This window comes from Bombina bombina, chromosome 6 (genome assembly GCF_027579735.1).
Source record: "Bombina bombina isolate aBomBom1 chromosome 6, aBomBom1.pri, whole genome shotgun sequence".
NCBI classification, from domain to species: Eukaryota; Metazoa; Chordata; class Amphibia; order Anura; family Bombinatoridae; genus Bombina; species Bombina bombina.
This window is the reverse complement of record NC_069504.1, coordinates 860,011,363-860,039,354: the sequence shown is the minus strand read 5'-3', so window position 1 is coordinate 860,039,354 and position 27,992 is coordinate 860,011,363. Positions and strand designations below refer to the sequence as shown.

The 27,992-nt window shown below is 39.3% G+C and overlaps 1 protein-coding gene across 1 annotated transcript; it reads right to left on the bottom strand.

Moving 5' to 3' along the window:
- Window positions 1–101: 101 nt before the first annotated feature.
- LOC128664693 (extracellular calcium-sensing receptor-like) lies at window positions 102–24,988 on the bottom strand. The gene is made up of 6 exons (XM_053719503.1): window positions 24,965–24,988; window positions 23,667–23,927; window positions 9,823–10,653; window positions 7,706–7,930; window positions 7,168–7,291; window positions 102–1,012 (listed from the first exon to the last, which is right to left on the bottom strand). The coding sequence occupies exons 2-6, from the start codon at window positions 23,922–23,924 to the stop codon at window positions 102–104; spliced, it is 2,349 nt and encodes a 782-aa protein (XP_053575478.1). The 5' UTR covers window positions 23,925–23,927; window positions 24,965–24,988.
- Between the last annotated feature and the right edge of the window lie 3,004 nt (window positions 24,989–27,992).

Below are 27,992 nucleotides of genomic sequence, written 5' to 3'. Positions count from 1 at the left end.
AAAACTAAACAACTGAGTATAACTTAAAAGGCCAAATATATATATATATATATATATATATATATATATTATATTTGTTTAGACTTCTGAAATTTTTTTTTTTATTTGTGACCTTTGTCCTTCCCCATAAGGTATTCTTTAGAATTCATGTTGGGCTGAAACAATATGATAAAGCATTTTGGCACAAACATGCAGACCACCAAGGCCCAGCTGGAAGATAAGATGGCAAAAATTTCCATTGCCACCGTGTACTTTCCACTGGCACTGAGGTAGGCTGGGATAAAGGACACCCAAACACTAAGGAAGGCTAGCATGCTGAATGTGATGAACTTTGCTTCATTAAAGCTGTCAGGAAGCCTCCGAGCCAAGAAAGCAACAATGAAACTGATTGTGGCCAGGAGTCCAAGATATCCCAGCATGCTCCAGAAGGCTATTTGTGAGTTCTCATTACATTCATAGATGATGACACCAGGATGAGTTTGAATGTTGTACTGTAGGAACGGAGGTGAAATCATTATCCAGAATACACATAAAAGGATTTGTAAAAGGCTACACACAGTAATAATGGTGTAAGACACCTTTGGGCTGGTCCATTTTTTTAGGCTGCTCCCAGGCTTCGTAGCCATGAAAGCAAATACAACCATTATAGTTTTGGCCAAGATACAAGAAACACAAATGGCAAAGACAATCCCAAATGTAGCTTGACGCAGAAGGCACTTTGCAGACTGTGGAAAACCAATGAAAGTCAAAGAACAGAGGAAACAGAGAAACAATGACATCAGGAGAACACAACTCAATGAGTAATTGTTAGCTTTTACAAGGGGAGTGGTCTTGTAATGAATAAATAGACAAAAAATGAAAATTGGAATTAGGGATGAGAAGGCACTAGTAGCTGCTAATGTTACTCCCAAAGGTTCTTCATAAGATAGATACTCAATTCCTTTTGGAATGCATTGAGTCTTCTGCATGTTGGGCCACATATCCCATGGACACTTGAAACAGTCAAGTGAATCTGAAAAATAAACATTTATCCATTGAAGTAGTTTATGCAAGAGAATACCATCACTCTATTTTTTTTTTCTTACAATACTTAAATATTTGACATACTTTGGAAAATAAGCATTAACAAGGAAACTGTAAAAGTACTTTTGGTAACTAAATAATCAAAATACTGGAATCAGTATCAGTATTTTGCATTCCTTTATACAATGGCTGTATGCTACTTTGTGCATCTTAGAAAGAACTTAAAGTTGCATTTTGATATAAATGGGATATTTAAGGGACATACAACACAACATGTTTCATTCCAATTTACTTCTATTATCTAACTTACTTCATTCTCTTGGTATCCTTTGTTGAAGGAGCAGTAATGCACTGCTGGGAGCAAGCTGAAAGCCAATGAAAAGAGGCATATATATGCAACCATCAATTAGCAGCTTCTTAAGCTACCTAGGTATGCTTTTCAACGAAGTATATAAAGACAACAAAGCAAATTAGAAACAAAAGATATATTTTGGTAAGTTGTTTAAAATAGTATGCTCTATCTGAATCTTAAAAGAAAAAAAAAAAAAATGGGTTTCCTGTCCCTTTAAAGTGAAAGTACATTTTTCACCTGTGCCACATATCTATGTAATATTTATAAGTAATATTACAGTTTTGCTATGTTTTTTTATATTATTTTCATAACCGACTTTATATTTTTATACTTTAGTTCCCTACCGTTATCGTCGTCGCTCCTCCCACCCTCCTCTTCCTGTATTTTCTATCCATTACGTATAGAGCGGTCACACCCGCTCTATACGTAGTCTAAATGCTTGTTCACGATACATGCAACGATTGCGCATGCGCGAATCGCCGGTCCGGATCAAAATGCGCATGCGATATTAATTAAGCCGTGTCAAATGCTAACTTTCTTGGCACAAAACGACAAAGTAGCTGTGCGCATGCGCGAATTGTGCACGCGCGATGGGGAGAATCATATTTAGATTAAATTCGGCGCATGCGCAATGGGTTACAGCCTTGTATGACGTAGCTTCACGGCCGCCGATCGTCCAGAAAGTCAATTGGAGGATCACAAAAATGTGACCAGGAAGTCAATTGCGGTATCAACAACGGGTTGAATTTAAAACAAAAAAATTATGAGTTTAGATGCGGCGAAAACGGTATTTATATATCTGTGAGAGCAAAACGATGAATGAAAGTCCTATTGTTTTTAGATTGACTGTGTAAATGTGCAGAGCTGAACAATAAAGTTTACTTTTACTTTAAGCTATGAGCCCTCACCGCTTCCTACATAACAAACACAGAATGTTCACCTTGTCTCATGTCTCAAAAGGTCTTTTGCCACTAAGCTAAATTACACTACTTTAATGCTATCGTACATTAGAAAGCATTTGATGTTTCTGTGGATTTTTGGGGTAGATTTATTAAGTAAATTATCGGAAGTTAAGAAGCAGTGGTCTCAAGACCACTGCTCCTTAACTTCTTCACTACCTATTAGGTGGCGGACTGAAATCATCCGGATCGGATCTGATCAGGATGATTGACAACCCGTGCTAGTGGTCGATTAGCTGCGAGTGTGCAGGGTGCGGCATTGCACAAGCATTTCACAAGAAATGCTTGTGCAATGTTAAATGCCGACAGCGTATGCTGTCGGCACTTAGCGTCATCGAGCGGACATGATTTACTACAGTGAATCATGTCCGCTCGACCTTTAATAAATCTACCCCTTGATGTGTAGAGCTGTATGTCTATTATGGGATATTATAGCAGTGGTAAAAAATAAAGGGCTAGCTTACAAGTGGTGCGCAAATTTATTGCGCGTGCAATAAATACCCAGCCATTACAAGTGGCTGGTTATTGCTACTGCGAGCTTGTGGTAGCAAGTAGTGCTTATTAAATTAACCAGAAATCAGATCATTAACTAGAGATCAGATCATTTTATAAATATGCCCCAAATGCCCCCAAAATACAGTGTAGTGTATTTTATTTAAAAAAAAATTGTACCATTTTTATTTTTTAATAAAATATTTGCACTAGGCAGTATTTTGGGGGTAAAGTTGGCAGGAGGGAAAATTGCGGTCTATGGGAACTATGTGTTCCCTGTCAAAATATATGTATATGCTTAAATACTTATATATTTATATGTATATACACATATTAACACATAAAGATTTATGTATATAATATTTTTGTATATATACAGGGAGTGCAGAATTATTAGGCAAGTTGTATTTTTGAGGATTAATTTTATTATTGAACAACAACCATGTTCTCAATGAACCCAAAAACTCATTAATATCAAAGCTGAATATTTTTGGAAGTAGTTTTTAGTTTGTTTTTAGTTTTAGCTATTTTAGGGGGATATCTGTGTGTACAGGTGACTATTACTGTGCATAATTATTAGGCAACTTAACAAAAAACAAATATATACCCATTTCAATTATTTATTTTTACCAGTGAAACCAATATAACATCTCAACATTCACAAATATACATTTCTGACATTCAAAAACAAAACAAAAACAAATCATTGACCAATATAGCCACCTTTCTTTGCAAGGACACTCAAAAGCCTGCCATCCATGGATTCTGTCAGTGTTTTGATCTGTTCACCATCAACATTGCATGCAGCAGCAACCACAGCCTCCCAGACACTGTTCAGAGAGGTGTACTGTTTTCCCTCCTTGTAAATCTCACATTTGATGATGGACCACAGGTTCTCAATGGGGTTCAGATCAGGTGAACAAGGAGGCCATGTCATTAGATTTTCTTCTTTTATACCCTTTCTTGCCAGCCATGCTGTGGAGTACTTGGACGCGTGTGATGGAGCATTGTCCTGCATGAAAATCATGTTTTTCTTGAAGGATGCAGACTTCTTCCTGTACCACTGCTTGAAGAAGGTGTCTTCCAGAAACTGGCAGTAGGACTGGGAGTTGAGCTCGACTCCATCCTCAACCCGAAAAGGCCCCACAAGCTCATCTTTGATGATACCATCCCAAACCAGTACTCCACCTCCACCTTGCTGGCGTCTGAGTCGGACTGGAGCTCTCTGCCCTTTACCCATCCAGCCACGGGCCCATCCATCTGGCCCATCAAGACTCACTCTCATTTCATCAGTCCATAAAACCTTAGAAAAATCAGTCTTGAGATATTTCTTGGCCCAGTCTAGACGTTTCAGCTTGTGTGTCTTGTTCAGTGGTGGTCGTCTTTCAGCCTTTCTTACCTTGGCCATGTCTCTGAGTATTACACACCTTGTGCTTTTGGGCACTCCAGTGATGTTGCAGCTCTGAAATATGGCCAAACTGGTGGCAAGTGGCATCTTGGCAGCTGCACGCTTGACTTTTCTCAGTTCATGGGCAGTTATTTTGCGCCTTGGTTTTTCCACACGCTTCTTGCGACCCTGTTGACTATTTTGAATGAAACGCTTGATTGTTCGATGATCACGCTTCAGAAGCTTTGCAATTTTAAGAGTGCTGCATCCCTCTGCAAGATATCTCACTATTTTTGACTTTTCTGAGCCTGTCAAGTCCTTCTTTTGACCCATTTTGCCAAAGGAAAGGAAGTTGCCTAATAATTATGCACACCTGATATAGGGTGTTGATGTCATTAGACCACACCCCTTCTCATTACAGAGATGCACATCACCTAATATGCTTAATTGGTAGTAGGCTTTCGAGCCTATACAGCTTGGAGTAAGACAACATGCATAAAGAGGATGATGTGGTCAAAATACTCATTTGCCTAATAATTCTGCACTCCCTGTATATATATATATATATATATATATATATATTTATATTTGCTGCCATCGCTGCACTACTTACTCCCTTCACCGCACTTAGGTTCTGATGACCTCTCTTACGGTATCAGAACGAGGCTCCCATTTGAGCCTATGAAAGCAAGCTCTTGTGAGCACAATGCTTCCTAGCAATACGAACCCAAGGTCGCGTTCGCATTGCGCTTAACTTGTAATACCAGTGCACATTAGCTTGCGCTGGTATTACTCAGTGGAGCGATAATTTTGCTAATATTGAGCAAGCGATATTTAGCTCTTCACATGAAGTAATAAAGATTACTTTAATTCAGACATGTTTTTAGATCTACTGGTCAGTATCACAGTTACGTAAGGCTTCTTTTAAAAATCACTATTAATTTTATGCTCATTTTAAAACATTAAGGCTTGACTGATGACATAGGAAAATACATATGTATACAAATATAGACATATATATATATATATATATATATATATATACTCTATACAGTGGGGCAAAAAAGTATTTAGTCAGCCACCAATTGTGCAAGTTCTCCCACTTAAGAAGATGGGAGAGGCCTGTAATTTTCATCATAGGTATACCTCAACTATGAGAGACAAAATGTGGAAACAAATCCAGACAATCACATTGTCTGATTTGGAAAGAATTTATTTGCATATTATGTTGGAAAATAAGTATTTGGTCACCTACAAACAAGCAAGATTTCTGGCTCTCACAGACCTGTATCTTCTTCTTTAAGAGGCTCCTCTGTCCTTCACTCATTACCTGTATTAATGGCACCTGTTTGAACTTGTTATCAGTATAAAAGACACCTGTCCACAACCTCAAACAGTCACACTCCAAACTCCACTATGGTGAAGAGCTGTCGAAGGACACCAGAAACAAAATTGTAGACCTGCACCAGGCTGGGAAGACTGAATCTGCAATAGGCAAGCAGCTTGGTGTGAAGAAATCAACTGTGGGAGCAATAATTAGAAAATGGAAGACATACAAGACCACTGATAATCTCCCTCGATCTGGGGCTCCACTCAAGATCTCACCCCGTGGGGTCAAAATGATCACAAGAACGGTGAGCAAACATCCCAGAACCACACAGGGGGACCTAGTGAATGACCTGCAGAGAGCTGGGACCAACATAACAAAGGCTACCATCAGTAACACACTACGCCACCAGGGACTCAGATCCTGCAGTGCCAGACGTATCCCCCTGCTTAAGCCAGTACATGTCCGGGCCCGTCTGAAGTATGCTAGAGAGCATTTGGATGATCCAGAAGCGGATTGGGAGAATGTCATATGGTCAGATGAAACCAAAGTAGAACTGTTTGGTAGAAACACAACTCGTCGTGTTTGGAGGAGAGAGTATGCTGAGTTGCAACCAAAGAACACCACACCATATATTGTGAAGCATGGGGGTGGCAACATCATGCTTTGGGGCTCTTTCTCTGCAAAGGGAACAGGACGACTGATCCGTGTACATGAAAGAATGAATGGGGCCATGTATCGTGAGATTTTGAGTGCAAACCTCCTTCCATCAGCAAGGGCATTGAAGATGAAACATGGCTGGGTCTTTCAGCATGACAATGATTCCAAACACACCACCCGGGCAACGAAGGAGTGGCTTCGTAAGAAGCATTTCAAGTTCCTGGAGTGGCCTAGCCAGTCTCCATATCTCAACTCCATAGAAAACCTTTGGAGGGAGTTGAAAGTCTGTGTTGCCCAGCGACAGCCCCAAAACTTCACTGCTCTAGAGGAGATCTGCATGCAGGAATGGGCCAACATACCAGCAACAGTGTGTGACAACCTTGTGAAGACTTGCAGAAAACGTTTGACCTTTGTCATTGCCAACAAAGGATATATAACAAAGTATTGAGATGAACTTTTGATATTGACCAAATACTTATTTTCCACCATAATTTGCAAATAAATAAATAAATTCTTTCCAAATCAGACAATGTGATTGTCTGGATTTGTTTCCACATTTTGTCTCTCATAGTTGAGGTATACCTATGATGAAAATTACAGGCCTCTCTCATCTTCTTAAGTGGGAGAACTTGCACAACTGGTGGCTGACTAAATACTTTTTTGCCCCACTGTATGTGTATATATGTATATATATATATATATATATATATATATATATATATATATATATATATATATATATATATACAGTATATATGTTATAACGTTGTGTAATATGTTGGCGCTTTATAATAATAATAATAATTCAAGTTTTTAATTATGCAATTGCCCTATTACAGTGTTTTTTTAATATTAAATAATTAGAAAAAAAGAAGCTGTATTCGGCCTAGATAAAAGATCACACCATATTCAAGCACACCCTTTACTGTTTCTACAAATAACATTTCTCCTGTATTAGTTTTGTCACCTGTGTGATCGGAGATCTCTCCTTGAGGACATGGGACACATTCATAGCAGCAGACCGGCTCTCCTCTTCTAACCGCTTTCCTGAAACCCGGTGGACAGCTCTGACTGCAGTCAGAGACTGGGACCTTGCAGTAACATAATTCTACATTAACATTTCTATGTAATACTGTGGGTGGAATCTATTTTCTTTTAACTCTATATTCCATTAATAACATGAAAATGTATAGACAATTGTGCATATTTTGATGTCATTATGATCATGGGTTACATTAATTATTTCAGTTATTTTATTTTAACTCTGCAAAGTCTGTGACGGGGATGACACAGTTTTTTTATAATTTAGGAGCCATCAATAAGGAGAAGCCAGGCACGCACTTAAGTACCAAGCAATTGTGTTTGTATATAGATAGATATGTAGAATAATCTAAACCGTTAGGAGCCTAAGTAAAATTCTAGGAGCCATGATTATTTGACTCCTGGGAATTCTCAGATCCTGGTCTATGAGTATATTATAATTGACTATATTTTTATTATTTTACCTCCTGGCTACCAGTAGCCCACCAGATCGCACTTGTGTTGATGCTAAAGATGTCTTCAGTAGAAGCTGCAGTGTCATAGCTGCCCACTTTCACCTGTGTCATTACACCATTGTGGTTCGACTGCCAGTTAACAATGTCGTACACAGCTGGCGGGTCCCCATTCTCATCAAAGAAAATATTTCTTCCATTTAGCTCTACCTGGACTTTCTTAACGTAATGTAAAAGCTGCAGGTTGTAAACATGAATTCTAACTTAGCATTTCTCTGTCTTCCACTAATAGTAATTATTTTTACAGATATCATGTTGAGCTTACATATCCTTCAACACTATATAATAATAATAATAATAATAATAATTAGTGTTTTGGAATATTATGTTATCACAAATTATAATAATATTTTGAAATGCCATTATATGTCATAAATCAGAGCAAGATTAAAAAGGTTCCACCTTAAATTATTGTATTTTAACAAGGTCACAAATAAAAATAACACACAGTTATGGTGTTGCAAATGGAAATGCTGCAGGGTAAGGACTAGGCCAGGGTAAGGGTTAAGTTTATGTGTGGCTGTGGTTAGTGCTAGGGTTATATTTAAAGGAGCAGAACATACCTTGTAATTCCATTTTTTTGCAGTCTTAAAATAAATTAACATACTAGGTGAGCGTGAACAGTTATGAATGTATAAACATCTTGTTTGCTGCAACTGTTTTCCAGTAGCCAAACTTCCCCTACCATTCCTGACTTTCTGGAGTAGACACAGCTATTCTATCGCCTATCAACTCTGCTTGGGCTATTTAAGGGGTTAGGCTTTCTAAATCTTCAGTGTGTGCACTTCCAATTATTAGAATTTGAATACCCACAGGAAAAGGAGACAAAATAAATATAGAAAGCATATTGCAAAGTTGTTTTACTATGCATATTTAAACATTTTCTATTACAATCTCATGTTCCATTAAACTAAAATATAATTTATCCCTAAGATGTTTACTTAAGCATTGTAAAACAACTTTGCAATACATTTTTACTATTTCATAGTTTGGGGCATTCATTCTTTAAACTTTATTTCAACTTGCTTTAAGGAGACAGTCTACATGGACATTTATAGTTTTTAAAAAATAGATTATCCCTTTATTAGCCATTCCCAGAAATGTATAATCAACACGGTTATATTAATACACATTTTACCCCTGTGATTACCTTGTATCTAAGCCTCTGCCGACTGCCCCCTTATCTCAGTGCTTTTTACAAACATGCATTTCAGCCAATAATTGCTGAGTCATGCATAACTCCACGGGAGCACTGAGATAAGAGGCAGCCTTTAAGGGCTTAGAAATCACCATATGAGCCTACCTAGATGTAGCCTTCAACAAAGAATACCAAGAGAACAAAGCAAATGTGATGGTGAAAGTAAATTGGAAATGTGTTTAAAATTGCATGCCCTATCTGAATAATGATGGTTTATTTTTTACTTTACTGTCCCTTTAAGTCAATTCTTTAAATCATTTTTTTAACTCCAGTCCTCATAAAGCACTAACAGACCAGGTGTAAACATTTCTCCAATTGGGCACAGTTGATCCAATCAAAATAAATAAAGGGATATGAAACCCATTTTTTTTTCTTTCATGATTCAGACAGAGCACACAATGTACTTCTATTATCAAAGGAGATACCTAGGTAGGTAACGTGCTCATGTCTAGAGCACAGTGCACTACATTGCAGGAAAAAGTACTGCTATTTAGTGCACTTGCTAAAGTATAATAGTCTTGCAAAACTGCTGCCATTTAAAGCTGCAGACCAGTGTTCGCTCCTAAGCTTACCTCCCCCTGCTTTTTAAAAAAGTTTACCAAGATAACAAAGACAATTTGATAACAGAAGTAAATTGGAAAGATGTTTAAAATTGTATGTTCTATCTTAATGATTAAATTATTTTAGGGGTTGTATGTCCCTTTAAGCAGCAGACAGAAAATCCTTAACATTTTACCTGTTGTGTCTATATGAGGACTGGTGTTGACAAACACTGCTTAAAATATCAGTAGCAGGTTGTCCATATATTTTGTAGAAAATAATTTACATAGTTTAGAGAAAAATAAAAAAGTAGTTTAAGACAACCTCTAACCTGCCATGGTTCAAAATGCCAAATATCTGAAAATTTCCCACCATTAAATGGACCATTTAAATTTTGACAATGCATGAGGTCATCCAGTGCTTTTGCTATCAAATACACAGTAGCATACATATTGTATGAAGTTCTGAAGGCCGAAACGTCTTTGTAGATATTCTCAATGTCCTCTAGATTCTCGCTGCCAGTACATATGTTTTCTGAATTCTCCTGGAAGACAGTGACATTTTTTTGATCCAGGAATTTACATTGAAAAACTTCTTCCCAGAACATCCTGGCCCATTTATTTCCTGGTGTATTAAAAGGATTGAGGCTGCTGATAAACTCTTGAAACCCCTGAATTTTGGAACTATAAAAGGCAAAGCCAATTGTGCCGGACAGTACTAAAGAATATTTGTCAACTGATAATACATTTGATATAGCCCAAGCTTCACTTGCCACAAATATTTTGTCAGTGACATTTTGGTTTAGCATTTCCTCAATAAGTGGGATAAGATATATGTCAGTAGAAAAGGCTATATGGACTGTTGCACTTGAATCTTTGATGACCTTCACAATGTAGCGTATGTTGGAGAACTCAATGCTGGTTAGGATATATTGAGTAAAGGCTACACAAGCTCCTGCCTTTATGATCTCATTTCTAATAACCTGTATTCCTTCCTGTCCATAATCATCATCAGATGCAATGAGTCCTATCCAAGTCCATCCAAAATGTAAGACTAGCTGGGCCAGCCCCTTAGATTGGAAATCATCACTGGGAACCGTCCTGAAGAATGAGGGGAACTGTGTTCTGTCACTCAGGAGTGAGCTTGTTGAGAAATAGCTGATCTGTTGGGAGAAGATGTGAAAATATGTGTAATGATGTCTAGATCTGATGAAATAGGCACTCATTTACACATTATGATAAAATAAATCATGAGGACAAAGTTTAAAAACAGTCAGTACTGCATATGTAATTATTTTGCTCTTTAATTAAAACATAGACAGTATCTTTCTAGCTTAACACACGGATCATTTTAAATAATTTATAAATTATTAGGAAATACAAAATGATTATAATTTAAAGGTTTTTACTAAGGCAAATATATATAGAAGCCAGGAAAACATCACATTTATATAACATTGTATGGTTATTTCAGTTCATTAAACACATAGCAGTCTCTAGTTTATCTGTTAATGTGTTTCAAATTTTTCATAGTCTGAATTGTTCACCAAGGTATTTTGTTTCATAAATTAAATGCTCCTGGGTGAAGAATTAGTTTTATCAGGAAGATTCATTTCCAATTTTTCCCAAGAATCAGTGAAGACAAATTTTGTTCATGTGGGCATTCAATTTAGACGAATATGCGATTCAGTTTTTTTACTTTTATTTCCAATGAGAATTGCTAAAAAATACATCTAATTTAAAAAAGAAACCGTCATTATAGAATTTAAACAATTAAAAGATCCTGGGCTAGATTACAAGTGGCACGCTATTGTTAGTGTGGGACGTGATAAAAAGCATCGCAATCGTGCTAACTAGCGAGCATATTACAAGTTAAAGGGACACTGAACCCATATTTTTTCTATAGTGATTCAGATAGAGCATGAAATGTTAAGCAACTTTATAATTTACTCCTATTATCAAATTTTCTTCATTCTCTTGGTATCTTTATTTGAAATGCAAGAATGTAACTTTAGATTCCGGCCCATTTTTGGTGAACAACCTGGGTTGTTCTTGCTGATTGGTGGATAAATTCATTAACCAATAAAAAAGTGCTATCCAGAGTTCTGAACTAATAAAAAAGCTTAGATGCCTTCTTTTTAAAATAAAGCTAGCAAGAGAACGAAGAAAATTTGATAATAGGAGTAAATTAGAAAGTTGCTTAAAATTGCATGCTCTATCTAAATCACGAAAGAAAAAATTAACTCTCACACTCATATATACACATAGGGCCAGATTATGAGTGGAGCGCGAACAGTTATGCGCGAGAGATAAGGGGTTTATTGCGGGTGTTTGCATGCGCCGGGTTTACCGCTTGTATTACAAGTTGAAAGTAAACAAGATTGATTGAGTGCAATCGCGATTTACGATAGAATAATTACCGCATTCTAAGAGCTGTGGTTAACTGTTTAACAAAACAAAAAAGTGTCACAAAACACATACAAAATGTTTACAAGGACAGAGACTTCATGTTTTACTTAACCTTTTCTTTTTACTGCTCACAGCACTTAAAAGCAATAAAAACATTAACATAAAAACACAGTAAACCAAGAACACAGATAATAGACCAATGAAAGAAAGCCTTGAGTGGTCAGAGAAAAAAGTGACCAATGAGAGTAGTCCAAATATCCATAAAGAGTCCAATAAATCTGTAATCCTCCTCTTTTCTCTTTGATGCTCCAAGAGATAAGTTCATAATACTGTGTTCGTTATTTTGTTACATTAAAGTATAATTTAAGCTTCTGTGTTAACTTTATATTTCAATTATAGCCTTTGTTTTATCCTTTGCTTTTATTATTATTTATGATCCTTTGATTTTATTATAATTTATTTTAATTTCAGTATAGTTATCCCTTATTTAGATTATAGCAAGCTAAGTTGTTTCCCATTATTGTGTATTCCTATCTTCCCCTCTTTTATTGGTGTGCCGGTATCGTTATATTTCATTAGCAAGTTTGTTTTATCTTTAATTGGGGTGGCCGTTATCCTCCTTTACCCTTCTACTATTTATCCGACATTTCAACTACAGCGTCGAACATTAGCCACGCATCCTGTTCGCATCATCAACACTTCCTATTTCCCGCCTTCTACCCGCCCTCTGTTACCTCACTGACCGCCTCAGACTCAGACCATAACTCCCAAATTATAAAGAAACTGTTTCATTTTTGAGAAAGTTTGAGATATTTAAAGGGACACTGAACTCACATTTTTTCTTTTGTGATTAAGATAGAGCATGCAATTTTAAGCAACTTTCTAATTTACTCCTATTATCAATTTTTCTTCGTTCTCTTGCTATCTTTATTGAAAAAGAAGGCATCTAAGCTATTTTTGGTTCAGACCACTGGACAACACTTGTTTTATTGGTCTGTTGAATTAATCCTCCAATCAGCAAGACCAACCCAGGTTGTTCACAAAAAATGGGCCGGCATCTAAACTTACATTTTTGCTTTTCAAATAAAGATACCAAGAGAATGAAGAAAATGTGATAATTGGAGTAAATTAGAAAGTTGCTTAAAATTGCATGCTCTATCTGAATCATGAAAGAAAAAATTTGGGTTCAGTGTCCCTTTAACTTAAAACATTACTTTAGTTAGATAGCAAAGTTAGCCTACTAGTTTTGTCACTTGCCTCAGACCTAATAGCCTTGGGATCAATTCCCCTTAGGTTTAAGTTTCACATTTCATTTTTTCTTTAGTATTTATTAACTTTCAGTTATCAGGTGTCATTTTTATTAAATTATTAGTTATTCATTTATCCAATGATTTAATTCTACATTAGTTTTATTTCTTTTTTAAAAGAAGCAATTTAATTTAGCAAATAATTCTATATTTATTTGTTGTATATATATTATTTTTTGATGTTTAATATGTCTGAGAATTCTTTATCAGAAAAATTTGTACAGAATATGATTCAAAGTTCTATTGATAATTTAAAGCAGCAGTTTAATATATAAATGCAATCTGTAATGCATTCTGTCTCTGACATTCAACCTAATTTACATAAAAAAGCTGCTCAGGAAAGAAAGCATTTATCTGAAACATCTAAGGTTAAAGCTTCTAAAGGCCAAATTATGGGCACACAACGTTTGCTTAGATCAGACAAAAAATCTTCTGCAAAATCTAGACAAATTATCTCTTCAGACTCTGGATCAGAAATTGACATACAACCCTGTACTAAAAGCAGAAGTCACATTGACGCAGATTCTACAATAGAGTCGTCTGACTCCGATATGGAAATGGGTTGTGAAGCAGAGACTTCAGAGGATTCTTTATATACCCCAGAATTTTCTGACATCCTCTGATGATGATTCTCCTAAAATTAAAAAGAGGAAAAAATGTGATAAATTTAAATCTAAACTCATACATAGCCAAGGTCAATTATATTTAGATTCAGATGACCTTCTCAATCCTAGATCTTCAGTATGGAGACCCTCAAAAAGGGTGGCAAAATCCCTTGACCATTATATTAGAAAACCCCTTTCTAAAAAAGAAAAGAATACTTTAAGAGCCGAGTGCCCCAGATCTGAGCTACCTAATAATACTCATGTTACTACAGATATTGATGCTAACTTGTTAAAATTTATAGGCAATAGAAACTTTAATTTTCGAAAAGGCCCAGATAGATTTCTCAAATCCTGCCAGGATAAAGTTTTAGATACTTTAGGGCTAGTTACAAAAATATTTGAACTCTCAGAGAAAGCTATCTCCAAAGAAGCTCCCCTAGATCCTTATATTGTTAGGGAATGGCTTCAATGGACTGTGTATTTGATTGGTGATGCAAAATACATTAATTGCCACTCAGAGACGAAGGTTGGTCTTAAGACGTATTGACCCAAAAATTCAAGACTTTGCCCCGACAGAGATGGGCCCTTTGGCTAATGGCCTTCTTTTTGGCAAGCAAGGCCTTAAGGAATTAAATAATTATGTGAATTCATTTAATTCTCTTAATAAAATTAAATTAAATACAAAAAAGATTTTTTACCCTCCTCAAATTTTTTTTTGACAGGGCCGGGAAAGGTAGAGGCCGCTTTCCCAGTCACACATTTCTCCCCAGTTCTCAATTTCAAAACAATCTCCCTCCTTCCACCTCACTTACAAACTTCTTTCCATCAAGAGCTTGTACATTTTGCTCCAGAGCCCAAAGAAGAACCTTTCAAGGTTAAATCCCTCTCTTCCCTTTACCAATTTCTTCCCCACATTTAGTAGGAGGAAGATTAAAACACTTTATTCACAATTGGGAGAAAATTACTTTAGATCCTTGGGTCCTTCAGACTATTTCAGGTCTCCATTTAAATTTCGTTTATCCCCCCTCCCAACCCAAAATACCCGACCCAATAAGATTTTCCTTACAGGAATCCAACCTATTAGACACAGAGCTTTCCAACCTACTACAAAAATATGCAATAAAACTAACTTCATCAATAGAAAACTCTTTCTTAAGCAACATGTTCTTTGTAAAGAAAAAAGAAGGAACATTGCGACCAGTTATAAATTTAAGAAATCTAAACCAATTTTTAGAATACAATCATTTTAAAATGGAGGGTATTCAACTTCTCAGGGATTGCCTGTTGGACAGAGATTTGATGGTAAGATTAGATTTGACAGACGCTTACTTGACGGTCCCGGTACATCTGTCTTTCAGAAAATGAATTTGGCAGTTTACCTGCCATCCCTTTGGCCTATCTTCCGCTCCATGGGTGTTTACAAAAATCCTAAAACCAGTTGTAGCCTGGCTCCGCTTGAGAGGAATTTGTTTAATTCATTATTTGGACGACATCCTTCTTTTGCATCAGGACCATGCAACTCTCCTTCTTCACTTATCTTTCAATCTTCTTCAAGATTTAGGTTTCCTAATCAACTTCAACAAATCAGTTCTTTCCCCATCTCAGAATATAATTTTCCTTGAATTTTCCTAGGTTTTTCTATAAACACCAAACTTTCTACTTAAGTCTTCCCTTACAAAAGATTTCAAACATCAAGAAAGAAATTTCCTCTCTTTTAAAGAAGAAGAAATTTCCCATTAGACTGTTGGCCAGGATTATATGGTTACTTTCTTCTTCCATTGAGACTATCTATCCTGCCCCTCTTCATTACAGAGCCCTTCAACGTCTGAAAATCTTATCTTCGCAGAGGTTTCTCGTACTCTCACATGATCTCTTTATCCTCAGAAGCCAGATAAGAGTTGCAGTGGTGGCTTTCCAACATTTCTGCTTGGAATGGGAAAGCTATATTTGGCAATTCTCCGGATTTGATTATAGAGGCAAATAGTCAGAACAACAATTACACATCAACAATTTGGAACTTTTAGCAGGATCCTTTGCAGTGAGGAGCTTCTCCAAGTTGAAGACTCCCTTGACCATTTGTCTCAGGATGGACAATATATCTGCAGTCCGTTACATCAACAAATTATTAGGTAACCAATTCCAAATCCCTCTCAAATTTGACCAAGGATTTCATACATTTTTGTCTTTCTCAGAACATTTTCATTCAGGCGGAATATATTCCAGGACTCCCGAATGTTGCAAAGGATTGGGGTTCAAGATACCTGCTGGATTCAAGCAACTGAAAACTCAATCCTCTTTTTTTTCACAAGATTTTAACTTTGAGGGGCCCCTTCTGTCTGGACCTTTTTGCATCTTGTCTCAACTTTTAACTGAAACCTTTTTACAGTTGGAGACGGGATCCAGAAGTTCTAGCAACAGATGCCTTTCTTCAGAATTATCAAGGGAGCTTATGCCTTTCCCACATTCTCCATGATCACTCGAACGATTGCCAAGATCAGGAGAGTACAGATTTCCCTAATTCTGATAACCCCTTGATGGATTTCTCAACCCTGGTACCCATCTCTCTTCTAGAGATTTCCTACCTTCCACCTCTTCTGCTCCCTCATCAAATAGACATTGTTTCAGATCCAATAGGAAATTTTCACGATCTTGTCAGAATAGGTTCTCTCATTCTCATTGCATGGACAATTTCAGGGGTTCCTGGTCAATCGAAGGACTTTTTTCAGAAGCAAAATATCCATTACAGGACTCTTGGTCCCCAGAAACTAAATAGTGTTATGGAAGAAATAGTCTGGCTGGTGTGATCAACAACATCTGGATCCCTTTTCATCTCCTATTGTCAGGGTTTTTCCCTGTTGTGTTTGCCATGTGCTGCTGGCAGCCATTTTACTCACCTCTCTTCCTGACTTGGTGCATTGTGGGGGATGTTGCTCACTTCCTGCACTTCCTTTTATGGCCAGACTGTTGTGCATCATCCATGTGAGAATTGTGATGTCATCATTTATTATTTAAAGGGCCTCTGTTCAGTATGCTTTGCCTTTGCGTTGTCTGAGACCTGTTTGTGAGAGTTCCTGTGTATTACCTGGCTGCCTTACGTCCTTCCTGGTTCCTGATTCCTGGCTTGTTCCTGACTCTGCTGTTCTCCTTGTTCCTGATTCCGGCTCGTCTGACTATTCGCTTTGGCTCCTGACTCGGCTCGTCTGATTACCAGCTCTGGTTTTGACTCCTGGCTTGTTATTTGACTTGTGGACATTTTATAATTTTTTGCTATTAATAAAGGTGTGATTATTTTTGCACTTCTCGTCTCAGTCTGATTCCTGGCACCCTGACATTACGCAAAGGCTATGAATCCTGATGCTGCTAATTATCCACCTTTACCTGCCATCATTTCCAGGATGGATGTACAGGATCACCGCTTGGATCAATTTGCACTAGCTCTGCAAACCCTGCTGACTCGCACTGCACATTTGGACCAAAGTGTCCCGCATGTTATGGCTGCTCCTGTTTCCGCTGCTGCACCTTTGCCTACCAGGAGCATGTCCAGTTCTGCACCTCTACCTCAGTGATATGGAGGCGATTCTATTCAGTGCAGAGGGTTTTGAACCAGGTGGGCATTTAATTTGAGATGTTACCTCAGGCGTTTCCCTCTGACAGAGCTAAGGTGGGATTTCTCATCTCGTTACTCTCTGACACAGCTCTTGCCTGGGCTAATCCCTTGTGGGAGACTAATAAACCTGTGATTTCTAATTACCCTGAATTTGTGGCCTCCTTTCGAAGGGTATTTGATGTTCCGGCTCGCTCCTCCTCTGCTGCTAAACGACTCATGTCCATTCAGCAAGGTACAAGATCTGTTGCTCAGTATGCTATTGAGTTCCGTACGCTTGCCGCAGAGGTAGGTTGGAACAATGAAGCCCTTGTTGCCGCCTTCTTTCATGGGCTCTCTGATGCGATTAAAGATGAAGTTGCTGCCAGAGATTTACCAGAGGATCTCAAGGCATTGGTGTCTTTTTTGATCCTAATTGACATCAGACTCAGAGAGAGGCCCTCTTTCAAGGATTGCTTGCGGAAGCCTCCTGTTCCATTGTCTCCTACGTGTTCGTTCCCACCCATGCCTCCCTCTCCTCCCATGCCTCCTGGTCCCAAGTCACCAGGTACTGCTGAGCAGATGCAGTTGGGATTCACATGTCTCTCCGCGGCGGAGAGGGCCTTTAGGAGGAGGGAGGGGCTCTGCCTCTATTGTGGGTTACAGGGCCACCTTTTGAAGTCTTGTCCTACGCTCGGGGGCAGACCTTGGGTGGTTTATCCTTGTCCCCAGAACCGCTTAAGGAGAAACCTTTGGTCACAGTTGTCCTTTCCTGGGTGGACTCCTCCATAGTCACTCAGGCTCTTGTTGATTCCGGTGCTGCTAGCTATTTCATTAACAGTGCTTTTGTATCAAAGCACTCCATTCCTGTTTTGCCTCGGTCCATTCTGCTTGCTATTGAAGCCATTGATGGCAGGCCCCTTCAGCCCGCACTCGTTACTCATGAAACTGCTCCGTTGTCCATGGCTGTTGGGGCTCTCCATTTTGAAACCCTCCAGTTCCAGGTGATAAACTCTCCGCATTTTCCAGTTGTTCTGGGTTATCCCTGGCTCCAAAAGCACAATCCCAGTCTCGACTGGCGCAGGTCCGAAATTTTGTTGTGGTCCCCGCAATGTATTTCCACTTGTCTTCGGAAACTAGTTCAAGTTTTGTGCACTTCTTCGGTATCTCAATTGCCAGAGGAGTACCGAGAGTTCCGAGACGTGTTTGACAAGGTGCGTGCTGGTACGTTGCCTCCTCACCGGTCTTACAATTGTGCCATAGACCTGCAACCCGGAGCCATTCCTCCTCGGGGCCGGGTGTACCCTCTGTCTGTTGCAGAGAATTGTGCTATGGAGGAGTATGTTGCTGATGCTCTGTCGCATGGATCATCTGCATATCCTGCTCTCCTGCAGGGGCTGGCTTCTTCTTTGTGAAGAAAAAGGGTGGTGAGTTAAGACCATGTATCGATTATAGGGGTCTTAATCGTCTTACCATTAAAAATGCTTACCCTATTCCGCTCATTACGGAACTCTTTGACCGCCTCAAGGGAGCTACGGTCTTTACTAAACTTGATTTGAGAGGAGCGTACAATCTCGTTAGGATTAAGGAGGGTCACGAATGGAAAACAGCATTTAACACCAGGAGCGGGCATTATGAGTATCTTGTAATGCCCTTTGGACTATGTAATGCTCCTGCTGTTTTTCAGGAATTTATTAATGATGTCCTACGAGATATGTTGCAACAGTGTGTTGTGGTGTACTAAGACGACATCCTCATACACTCACCCACACTTGAGGCTCATCGTTCTGATGTTACACGGGTTCTTCAGAGACTACGTGAGAATGGCCTGTTTTGTAAACTTGAGAAATGTGAGTTCCATCAGACTCAAGTAACCTTCCTAGGTTATGTTATCTCCGTTGCAGGATTCTCTATGGATCCTGACAAGTTATCTGCAGTTCTGCAGTGGCCTCGCCCAGTTGGTCTTCGGTCTATTCAACGTTTTTTGGGGTTCGCCAATTACTATAGAAAGTTTATTAAAAACTTTTCTTCCTTGGTCAAACCTATCACAGACATGACACGTAAAGAGAATGATCCACTCTATTGGTCACCTACTGCCATTGAGGCCTTTGATAGTCTTAAGACTGCCTTTGCTGCCGCTCCAGTTCTGGCTCATCCTAGCCCTGTCCTGCCTTTCGTTCTTGAGGTCGATGCATCTGAGACTGGAGTAGGTGCCCTCTTGTCTCAACGTCCTACGCCTGACGGTTCCTTGCATCCGTGTGATTTCTTCTCTAAGAAATTGTCTCCAGCGGAGTGCAATTATGAAATTGGTGACAGGGAATCACTGGCCATAATTTTGGCACTCAAGGAATGGAGGCATCTTCTTGAGGGTACTAGCGCGCCAGTGCTCATTCTTACTGACCACAAGAATTTAACATCTATCTGAAGCAAAACGTTTGTCGCCCCGACAGGCCAGATGGGTGCTATTTTTGTCTCGATTTAATTATGTGGTCTCCTACCTGCCTGGTAGTAAGAATGTTAGGGCTAATGCCCTCTCTCGACAATTTTCGCCTCTGTCCAAGGAGGAGTCTGTACCTACTCCTGTTATACCTCCTGACCATATTTTGGCTACCATACGTACTAATTTGACTTCTCCCTTGGAGGAGGAGATCCTGGCTGCACAAACCAATGCACCGCCTGAGAAACCTAGTGGTAAGTGTTTTGTTCCTGAGAATCAGGAGCTTGCTTCAATTTTTGCCCGGGAGGTCTTCCGTTTACATGGGTTATCCAAGGAGATAGTGTCGGACCGGGGTAGCCAGTTTGTCTCCAGATTTTGGCATTCCTTTTGTGCTCTAATGGGGATCCAGCTTTCCTTCTCCTCAGCATATCACCCTCAATCCAATGGGGCTGCGGAACGGTCTAATCAAGCTCTGGAACAGTTCCTACGTTGCTATGTCTCAGATCACCACAATAATTGGTCTGAACTGTTACCTTGGGCAGAGTTTGCTTGTAATAGTGCTATTAATGCTTCCTCCAAGTTATCCCCGTTCATGGCGAATTATGGGTTTCAACCATCCTTGTTGCCCGATTCATTCATGTCTCAGGGTATTCTGGCATTGGAGGAGCATCTCCGGCAACTCCGTTCCACGTGGGTGCAGATTCAGGATTGCCTTCATCATTCTATGCAGCGCCAAAAGTTCCAGGCTGATCGTAGGCGTCTGCCCGCACCTTCCTACCAGGTTGGTGAGAGAGTTTGGCTGTCCTCCCGCAACTTGAACCTTTGTGTGCCTTCCAATAAATTGGCTCCCCGTTATGTTGGTCCTTTTTGAATATTCCGACGGGTTAATCCTGTGGCCTACGCTCTTGACCTTCCTCCTGCTATGCGCATCTCCAATGTTTTTCATGTCTCCCTCTTGAAACCATTGGTTTGTAATCGGTTTACCACTGTGTTGCCTCGTCCCCGTCCTATCTTTGTTGACAACCATGAGAAGTATGAGGTCAGCAGCATTATGTCCAGGGGCCGTGTACAGTATTTGGTTCACTGGAGGGGCTACGGTCCGGAGAAGCGTTCTTGGGTTCCCTCCTCTGATGTTCATGCTCCCACCCTCCTCCGTGCCTTCCATGCCCGTTTCCCCAATAAGCCTTTTGTCCTTCCGCGGGGGAGGGGTCGTTGAGGGGAGGGTACTCTCAGGGTTTTTCCCTGTTGTGTTTGCCATGTGCTGCTGGCAGCCATTTTACTCACCTCTCTTCCTGACTTGGTGCATTGTGGGGGATGCTGCTCACTTCCTGCACTTCCTTTTATGGCCTTTTATGTTGTGCATCATCCATGTGAGACAGGATGCAGTCTCAGAATTGTGGTGTCATCATTTATTATTTAAAGGGCCTCTGTTCAGTATGCTTTGCCTTTGCGTTGTCTGAGACCTGTTTGTGAGAGTTCCTGGGCATTACCTGGCTGCCTGACGTCCTTCCTGGTTCCTGATCCCTGGCTTGTTCCTGACTCTGCTGTTCTCCTTGTTCCTGATTCCGGCTCGTCTGACTATTCGCTTTGGCTCCTGACTCGGCTTGTCAGACTACCAGCTCTGGTTTTGACTCCTGGCTTGTTATTTGACTTGTGGTCATTTTATAATTTTTTGCTATTAATAAAGGTGTGATTATTTTTGCACTTCTCGTCTCAGTCTGATTCCTGGCACCCTGACACCTATAAGTGAAGCACTGATTTTTTTTTACTTCACTGATCGAAGCTGGTTTGGCATACAGATCAAACAATGTAGCTACATCAGCTATTTCAGCAGGTCTCAAACTATTTCAGAATTCTCCTATTGGACAACAAATATCTGTTTGTCGTCTTATGAAATCTATTAAACTTATGCATCCCCCATCTTCTAAATATTCTCATTTTTGGGACGTTAACTTAATTTTTTTCCCTCTTCAACAAATGGCCTGAAAATTCTAATCTCTCTCTTAAACAGCTTTCAGCAAAATTACCCACTCTTTTATGTTTACTTTCTTGCAGAAGGGTATCTGATGTTAAAGCCATAGATTATAATAATAAAATGTTCTCTCCTCAAGGTGTTATTTTCCCAAAACTTCTTCTACTTTATTCTATCCTTATTTTTCAGATTTTCCTCATTTATGTGTTGTTTTGTGCCTCAAGGAGTATGAACATAGAACTGTTTCTTTCAGAAATTCTACACCTTCTCAACTTCTGATTTCATTTACTCATCCTCATCTTCTTGTCTCCTCTACTACCATTGCTAGATGGGTTAAGTGGGTCATGGTTCAAGCAGGTGTAGATGATTTTTTCTCTCCTCATTCTATCAGAGGTGCTGCAGCTTCAAAAGCTTTTTCCAATTCTTGTTCTCTTCAAGAGACTTCAATGCAGTGTATTGGTCCTCTGATTCTATTTTTCACCAATTTTATTTTAAGCCTATTCATAATATTCCTACTCTTTTGATATCATGACCCATTTGGCTTTGAACTAGCAAAATATGAAGTCTCTGTCCTTGTAATAAAATTCCGATTATCCTAGCTTTGTGAAGGAATAATCTAGATTTTATTAAAGAGACAGAGATGAATATTTTCCCTCCCTCCTTCCCTTCTAGAATGGAATGCAGATATTTACATTTATTATAACATATTGTTTATATATTTCAGCTTCCATTCTTCCTAATCCAGGAATCTAAGACACGGAATTGGCTTGATTTGATTCAACAATTCCCTTCATCTTCTGAGCATCATCTTAACAGTTTGGATTTTTCTTCTCGACTCAGCTTTAGAGACAGGGTCTTCAATTCTACTATCAAGTTTTAGTTCTTCATGACGTTTTTTATGTAGATAGTTCTCTTCGCTGGATTTCAAGTTTTCTCTGATTGGAACTTTTCATCGGTGTTCGGCATCAAAGAGAAAAGAGGAGGATTACAGACTTACTGGACTCTTTATGGATATTTGGACTACTTTTTTGTCTGACCACTCAAGGCTTTCTTTCATTGGTATATTGTCTGTGTTCTTGGTTTACTGTGTTATTATGTTTATGTTTATATTGCTTTTAAGTTCTGTGAGCAGTAAAAAGAAAAGGTTAAGCATTACGTTATAATGAATAAGATCCATGAGGCTCTTCAAGAGTTATGTCCATGAACTGTAAAACAATGCAAGTTTTGCTAACAAAAACATTTATAACATTTATAATGTTTTCAGATCTTTTGCAATCCAATGCTTAACTACAGATATATGCCATGCATACAATTATTGACTTTAAAGGGGACATTAAACACCTCTTGTTTTTTTCCCATGCTGTCTAGAAAGGCCAAAAAGCAAAACCTGTAACCTAGGTTTTTATAATGCTGTAAATTGCCCTACCCAGCTATTTGATTTGCAGCACTTGCAGGTGACAGTATATGCTTTTTGGAACCCGTAGAAAACATGGGGCAAGCACAAATTTTACACATAAATATGTTTAAAGGAATAGGAAAGTCAAAATTAAACTTGCATGATTCAGATAGAGCATGTCATTTTAAGACACTTTTAAATTCACTTCTATTTTCAAATGTGCTTTGCTCTCTTGGAATCCCTTGTTGAAAAATAACACGCACATATCCTACACTAGTGGGAGCTGCTGCTAATAGGTGCCTGCACACATTTGTCTCTTGTGATTGGCTAACTAGATTTGTTCATCTAGCTGTCAGTAGTGCAATGCTGTTCCTTCAGTAAAGGATAACAAGATAATGAAGCAAATTTGATCATAGAAGTAAATTTGAAAGTTGTTAATGTCCTTTTACTCTTTCTTTACATCTTACCTGTGGGTATCTGTATAACCCTAAAATGTGAGCCATAAGAATAGAGTAAGTTGATGCAGAATGGCCAATGATTGCAGCCAGCGGAGAGCCTTCCCTGCACCAGTAGTTGGGTATAGCTTGGTTCTGACCTGTCAGCATCCACAATGTTCCCTCCAGCTCCTTCTGGAGGACAGCACAGGAATCATAGGCATAGTAACCCAGAGTAATGTTGGGGAGAAGCTTGTGGCTTCTATTTATCTCCTCCATAGCATATCTCATAGCCTGGAACTGCTGATAGTTTTCAAAGCGGAACCTAAACAAAGATAAGTGAGAAACTGGTGATCACTGCTAAAATAAAATTTAAAGTGAATGTAAATTGTGATGCTAAAGTGCTCGGTTTTTAAAAATTTGATTAAAAACAGGGGCACTTTAATTCATCAAAATTTACATTTCACTCCTGTTGTGAAAAAAAAACTCCTCTGGTTGTTGCAAGCCATTTCTGATGTCAGAAATGATGGATAGGTCATCCTCCAATCACAGCTTCCCCCCCCCCGGGGGAATCAGTGTCTGATTCAACGCTGTGATTGGAGGAAGCCGTATTCCTCATTTTAGACCCAGGAATAGGCTTTGCAACGGGTGGAGGAAGTTGGAGCTGCTGTGAGGATTAAAAGGTACGTTTTTTTTTCACAACAGGAGTGAAATGTAAATTTTGATGAATTAAAGTGCCCCTGTTTTTAATAGAAATTTTTAAAAAACGGGCACTTTAGCATCAAAATTTACATTCACTTTAAGTATTTCAAGTATTAAGTATTTTATGCTCTGAAGCATCTTTCACTGAAGAAATCAAGCACATCATTATGCTTTAACCACCTCTAATGGAGGCAAAGTTTAAAACTGAGGTATGTGTAATGTGGGGGGGTTATAGGCTTTTGAGGTTTGAAAAACTTTGCCTCCTTCTGGTAGGAATGTTTATCCCATAAGTAATAGCTTGTGGACTCTTGCCGCCTATATAAAAGAAATGGTGCTTTATCCACGCCCCCTAGAGAGCTAAAAAGCTAATATTGTAACCTGTATATTCTGGAAATTAAAAATCTAATCGAAAAGGTAATTTGCATTTTTTTCAGATTTTGCTTTTTGTTCCCCTATTGAGAGTGCACAAAAGCACAATTTTTACACAAACAGAAGAGCTGTTTAATTCCACTTTAAAATAGTGTTAATTTTATTTAAAATATTTTCTGTTTTATTACAATGTCAAGTTTAACCATGAGACCTATTTGAGTGAGCTCAAAGAACTTATTTTAATGTTGAGTGATACATGCCTTTAATGTGAATTTCAACTCTCTGTTTTCAGTTTAAAGCAATCTATAAGTGAAGGAACGGTCTTATAACAGTTTAATAATTATTATGTGTATAAGGATATAAAGAACTGTGGAACATCTAGACAAAATGTCAGCTTATGTATAAAAGAGACATTCTTTGTGTTACTGGTGAGCAATACCAGAGGTTCCAACCATCCTGTGTATTGTTCCAACCATCCTGTGTATTGATGTCTTGTTGCTGTTTAGAAGCTCTGCTTCTGCTTACTTTACCTGTGCTATAAATGTCACAGTTAAACCAGGGACCACACTGGTGATGCCCATAATCCTTTATCCTTGACTCTGTTTATGGTCCTCCCAACACTGCCTATGATCCAACCAACTTTGACCACAAAACACCTTTTTCTCTGCCCATGTTGATAATGGCCATGCCCACAGAAAACTTTGGCTCATTCAGCCTAGGTATCCTAGTCTTAAAGGCATCAAGCAGATGTCAGGAGGTACGGAATATACGTGAGAGCTACACACCTATACACTGAGATAGAGTTTTGCACTCATACAGTGACATAGATTTCTATTCACAAAGCTACAACTGACCTAGAAAAAAAGCTGTGTGAAGCTTGTCACACGTGGCCATTTCAATTCAGTCTAAAGTTCATCTATCCACATAAATAAAAGCTGTAAGTAAAAAAAAACCTGACTTTGGCTGACATTAACAGTAGCTAGTTCTTATCGACATGCTTAAACTGTTTTCTGATTGGCTATTTAACATTTGCTCATTTTCATAGTCCCTTGAAATCGACTTGTAACCTGACCTAGGGTCTGATAATCAAAACCTCCCCAGCATGGAGAGAAATCACAGAAAATATTTGGGATTCGTTTTTAGACCTTGTATTGTAATGTAGGAGTCTCTGTTTCACATAAGGAACACTACATAGCAACATAAACATTTCTCAAGATAACATTTGTCTTTCTAATTCTTTTTTTTTAAAGGCCTCACTGTACCGACAAGATTTCTTAGATCATCTCACCTGAGCAGCGAGATTTTGAATGTCAGACCCTTAGGCCCAGATTCTAACAAATTTGCTGGTCAAGACATGGTTTTCCATACCAACACTCACAGGGGCAGACCTCATGGAATTATATTTAAAAAGGGGCTGTCCCTTATAGTGGCGAGATGTTTTGCATAATGCAGGGCGAAGTACAGAGGGGGAAACCAGCGTGTTTTAAAACATGAACATTACACTTAATACAAATCAAATTACACTTTTTTTCAGTGCACTCTTCCTTAAATTCACTGTAATTTTCACATGCATAGGTTTTCCTTTTAGAATAAATCGTATTTGAGTATTTTGGTGAAAACTCGACACTTTTCAACTGTCGGGAAAAATTGTGAGAACTGTAGTGCAAAAACGTTTATAGAATTACGTTGGGATTTGAGAAAAAATATCATATATGCCAATGGAACTCTCATGTTCAGACCTTTTTATGAAAAAACAACTAAGGTCTAAACCCCCTATTACGTCCTACGTAGTGTAGCATAACATGAAATAATAAGACAGCACACCAAGTTGGGAGGAAAAGACCGGTCACGGTCGCGTTTATTAAAATAAACGAATAACTAATGCCTAAAGCGTTATTCGAATTTGCCTTAGGCATTTTACTTAATACCAAACTTGGCAACAAGTTCGTTAACAACAAAACGTTGGCGGCATCTCACCCTAACCTAGCCCCTTTAGTCAGATGGTCAAGGCCCCTTTCGATGCCTGCAACGTGACACCCGGCTGTCACGCCCAATGGCACTGAGAGAGAGCTGTGATGGTTTAGAGGTGTTCGGTCTTGTTCGCCAGGGAGAGGACCCCCAGGCCGGCGCCTGGCGGGCGTAACCCCCCCCTTTAATTAGACCGGCACTCTTCTCTCTCCGTGCCCGCTCCCCAGGGCCCTGACCACCCGCCTAACTAGGCATCAACCCAACCCAGTACGGTGACCTCTCGCAATCGAATCGTACAACCCTATTGATAGAGGTGGGTGACTAAATTAAGAACCCGGTCTTACATAAGGCTAGCTCAAATAAACCTACCCCTGCCGGGTTAGCTCACCCTACAAGCCGCATCGCCGCCAATCCACTGCTACTCCGGGGACGGGTGGGCGGGAAACTTTCCTCTTGAAGTCTGGAACCGAAAAGAGGCCGGATACTCTGCTGCAGGACCCTATAAAGGTAAGAACAAAACACCGCCTCCTCTCCTGCAACAATGTAACAAACAAACACAATCTCCAGACTTCAAGTTGGTAATCCCTTAGTGATGTTACAGGCCCACTAGAGGGCCCTCCACTCTCATAAGGTCTAAACCCCCTATTACGTCCTACGTAGTGTAGCATAACATGAAATAATAAGACAGCACACCAAGTTGGGAGGAAAAGACCGGTCACGGTCGCGTTTATTAAAATAAACGAATAACTAATGCCTAAAGCGTTATTCGAATTTGCCTTAGGCATTTTACTTAATACCAAACTTGGCAACAAGTTCGTTAACAACAAAACGTTGGCGGCATCTCACCCTAACCTAGCCCCTTTAGTCAGATGGTCAAGGCCCCTTTCGATGCCTGCAACGTGACACCCGGCTGTCACGCCCAATGGCACTGAGAGAGAGCTGTGATGGTTTAGAGGTGTTCGGTCTTGTTCGCCAGGGAGAGGACCCCCAGGCCGGCGCCTGGCGGGCGTAACCCCCCCCTTTAATTAGACCGGCACTCTTCTCTCTCCGTGCCCGCTCCCCAGGGCCCTGACCACCCGCCACAAGAGCCAGGCATTCTCTTGCCGCCACTTAACCGACAGGCACCTACAATAAAATAACATGTCAACAGTAACAAATAACCAAATGAACAACAACAATCAGCTTTTTTTTTTTTTTTAACTATAATACCCTCAACAAAGTGCTCTTAATATCTGACAGAAACATGTCCAACCCGACATCAGTCAGATGGACCCCATCAGGGCGAAATAGGTCCTTCTTGTCGGCCGTTATCCCATCGTG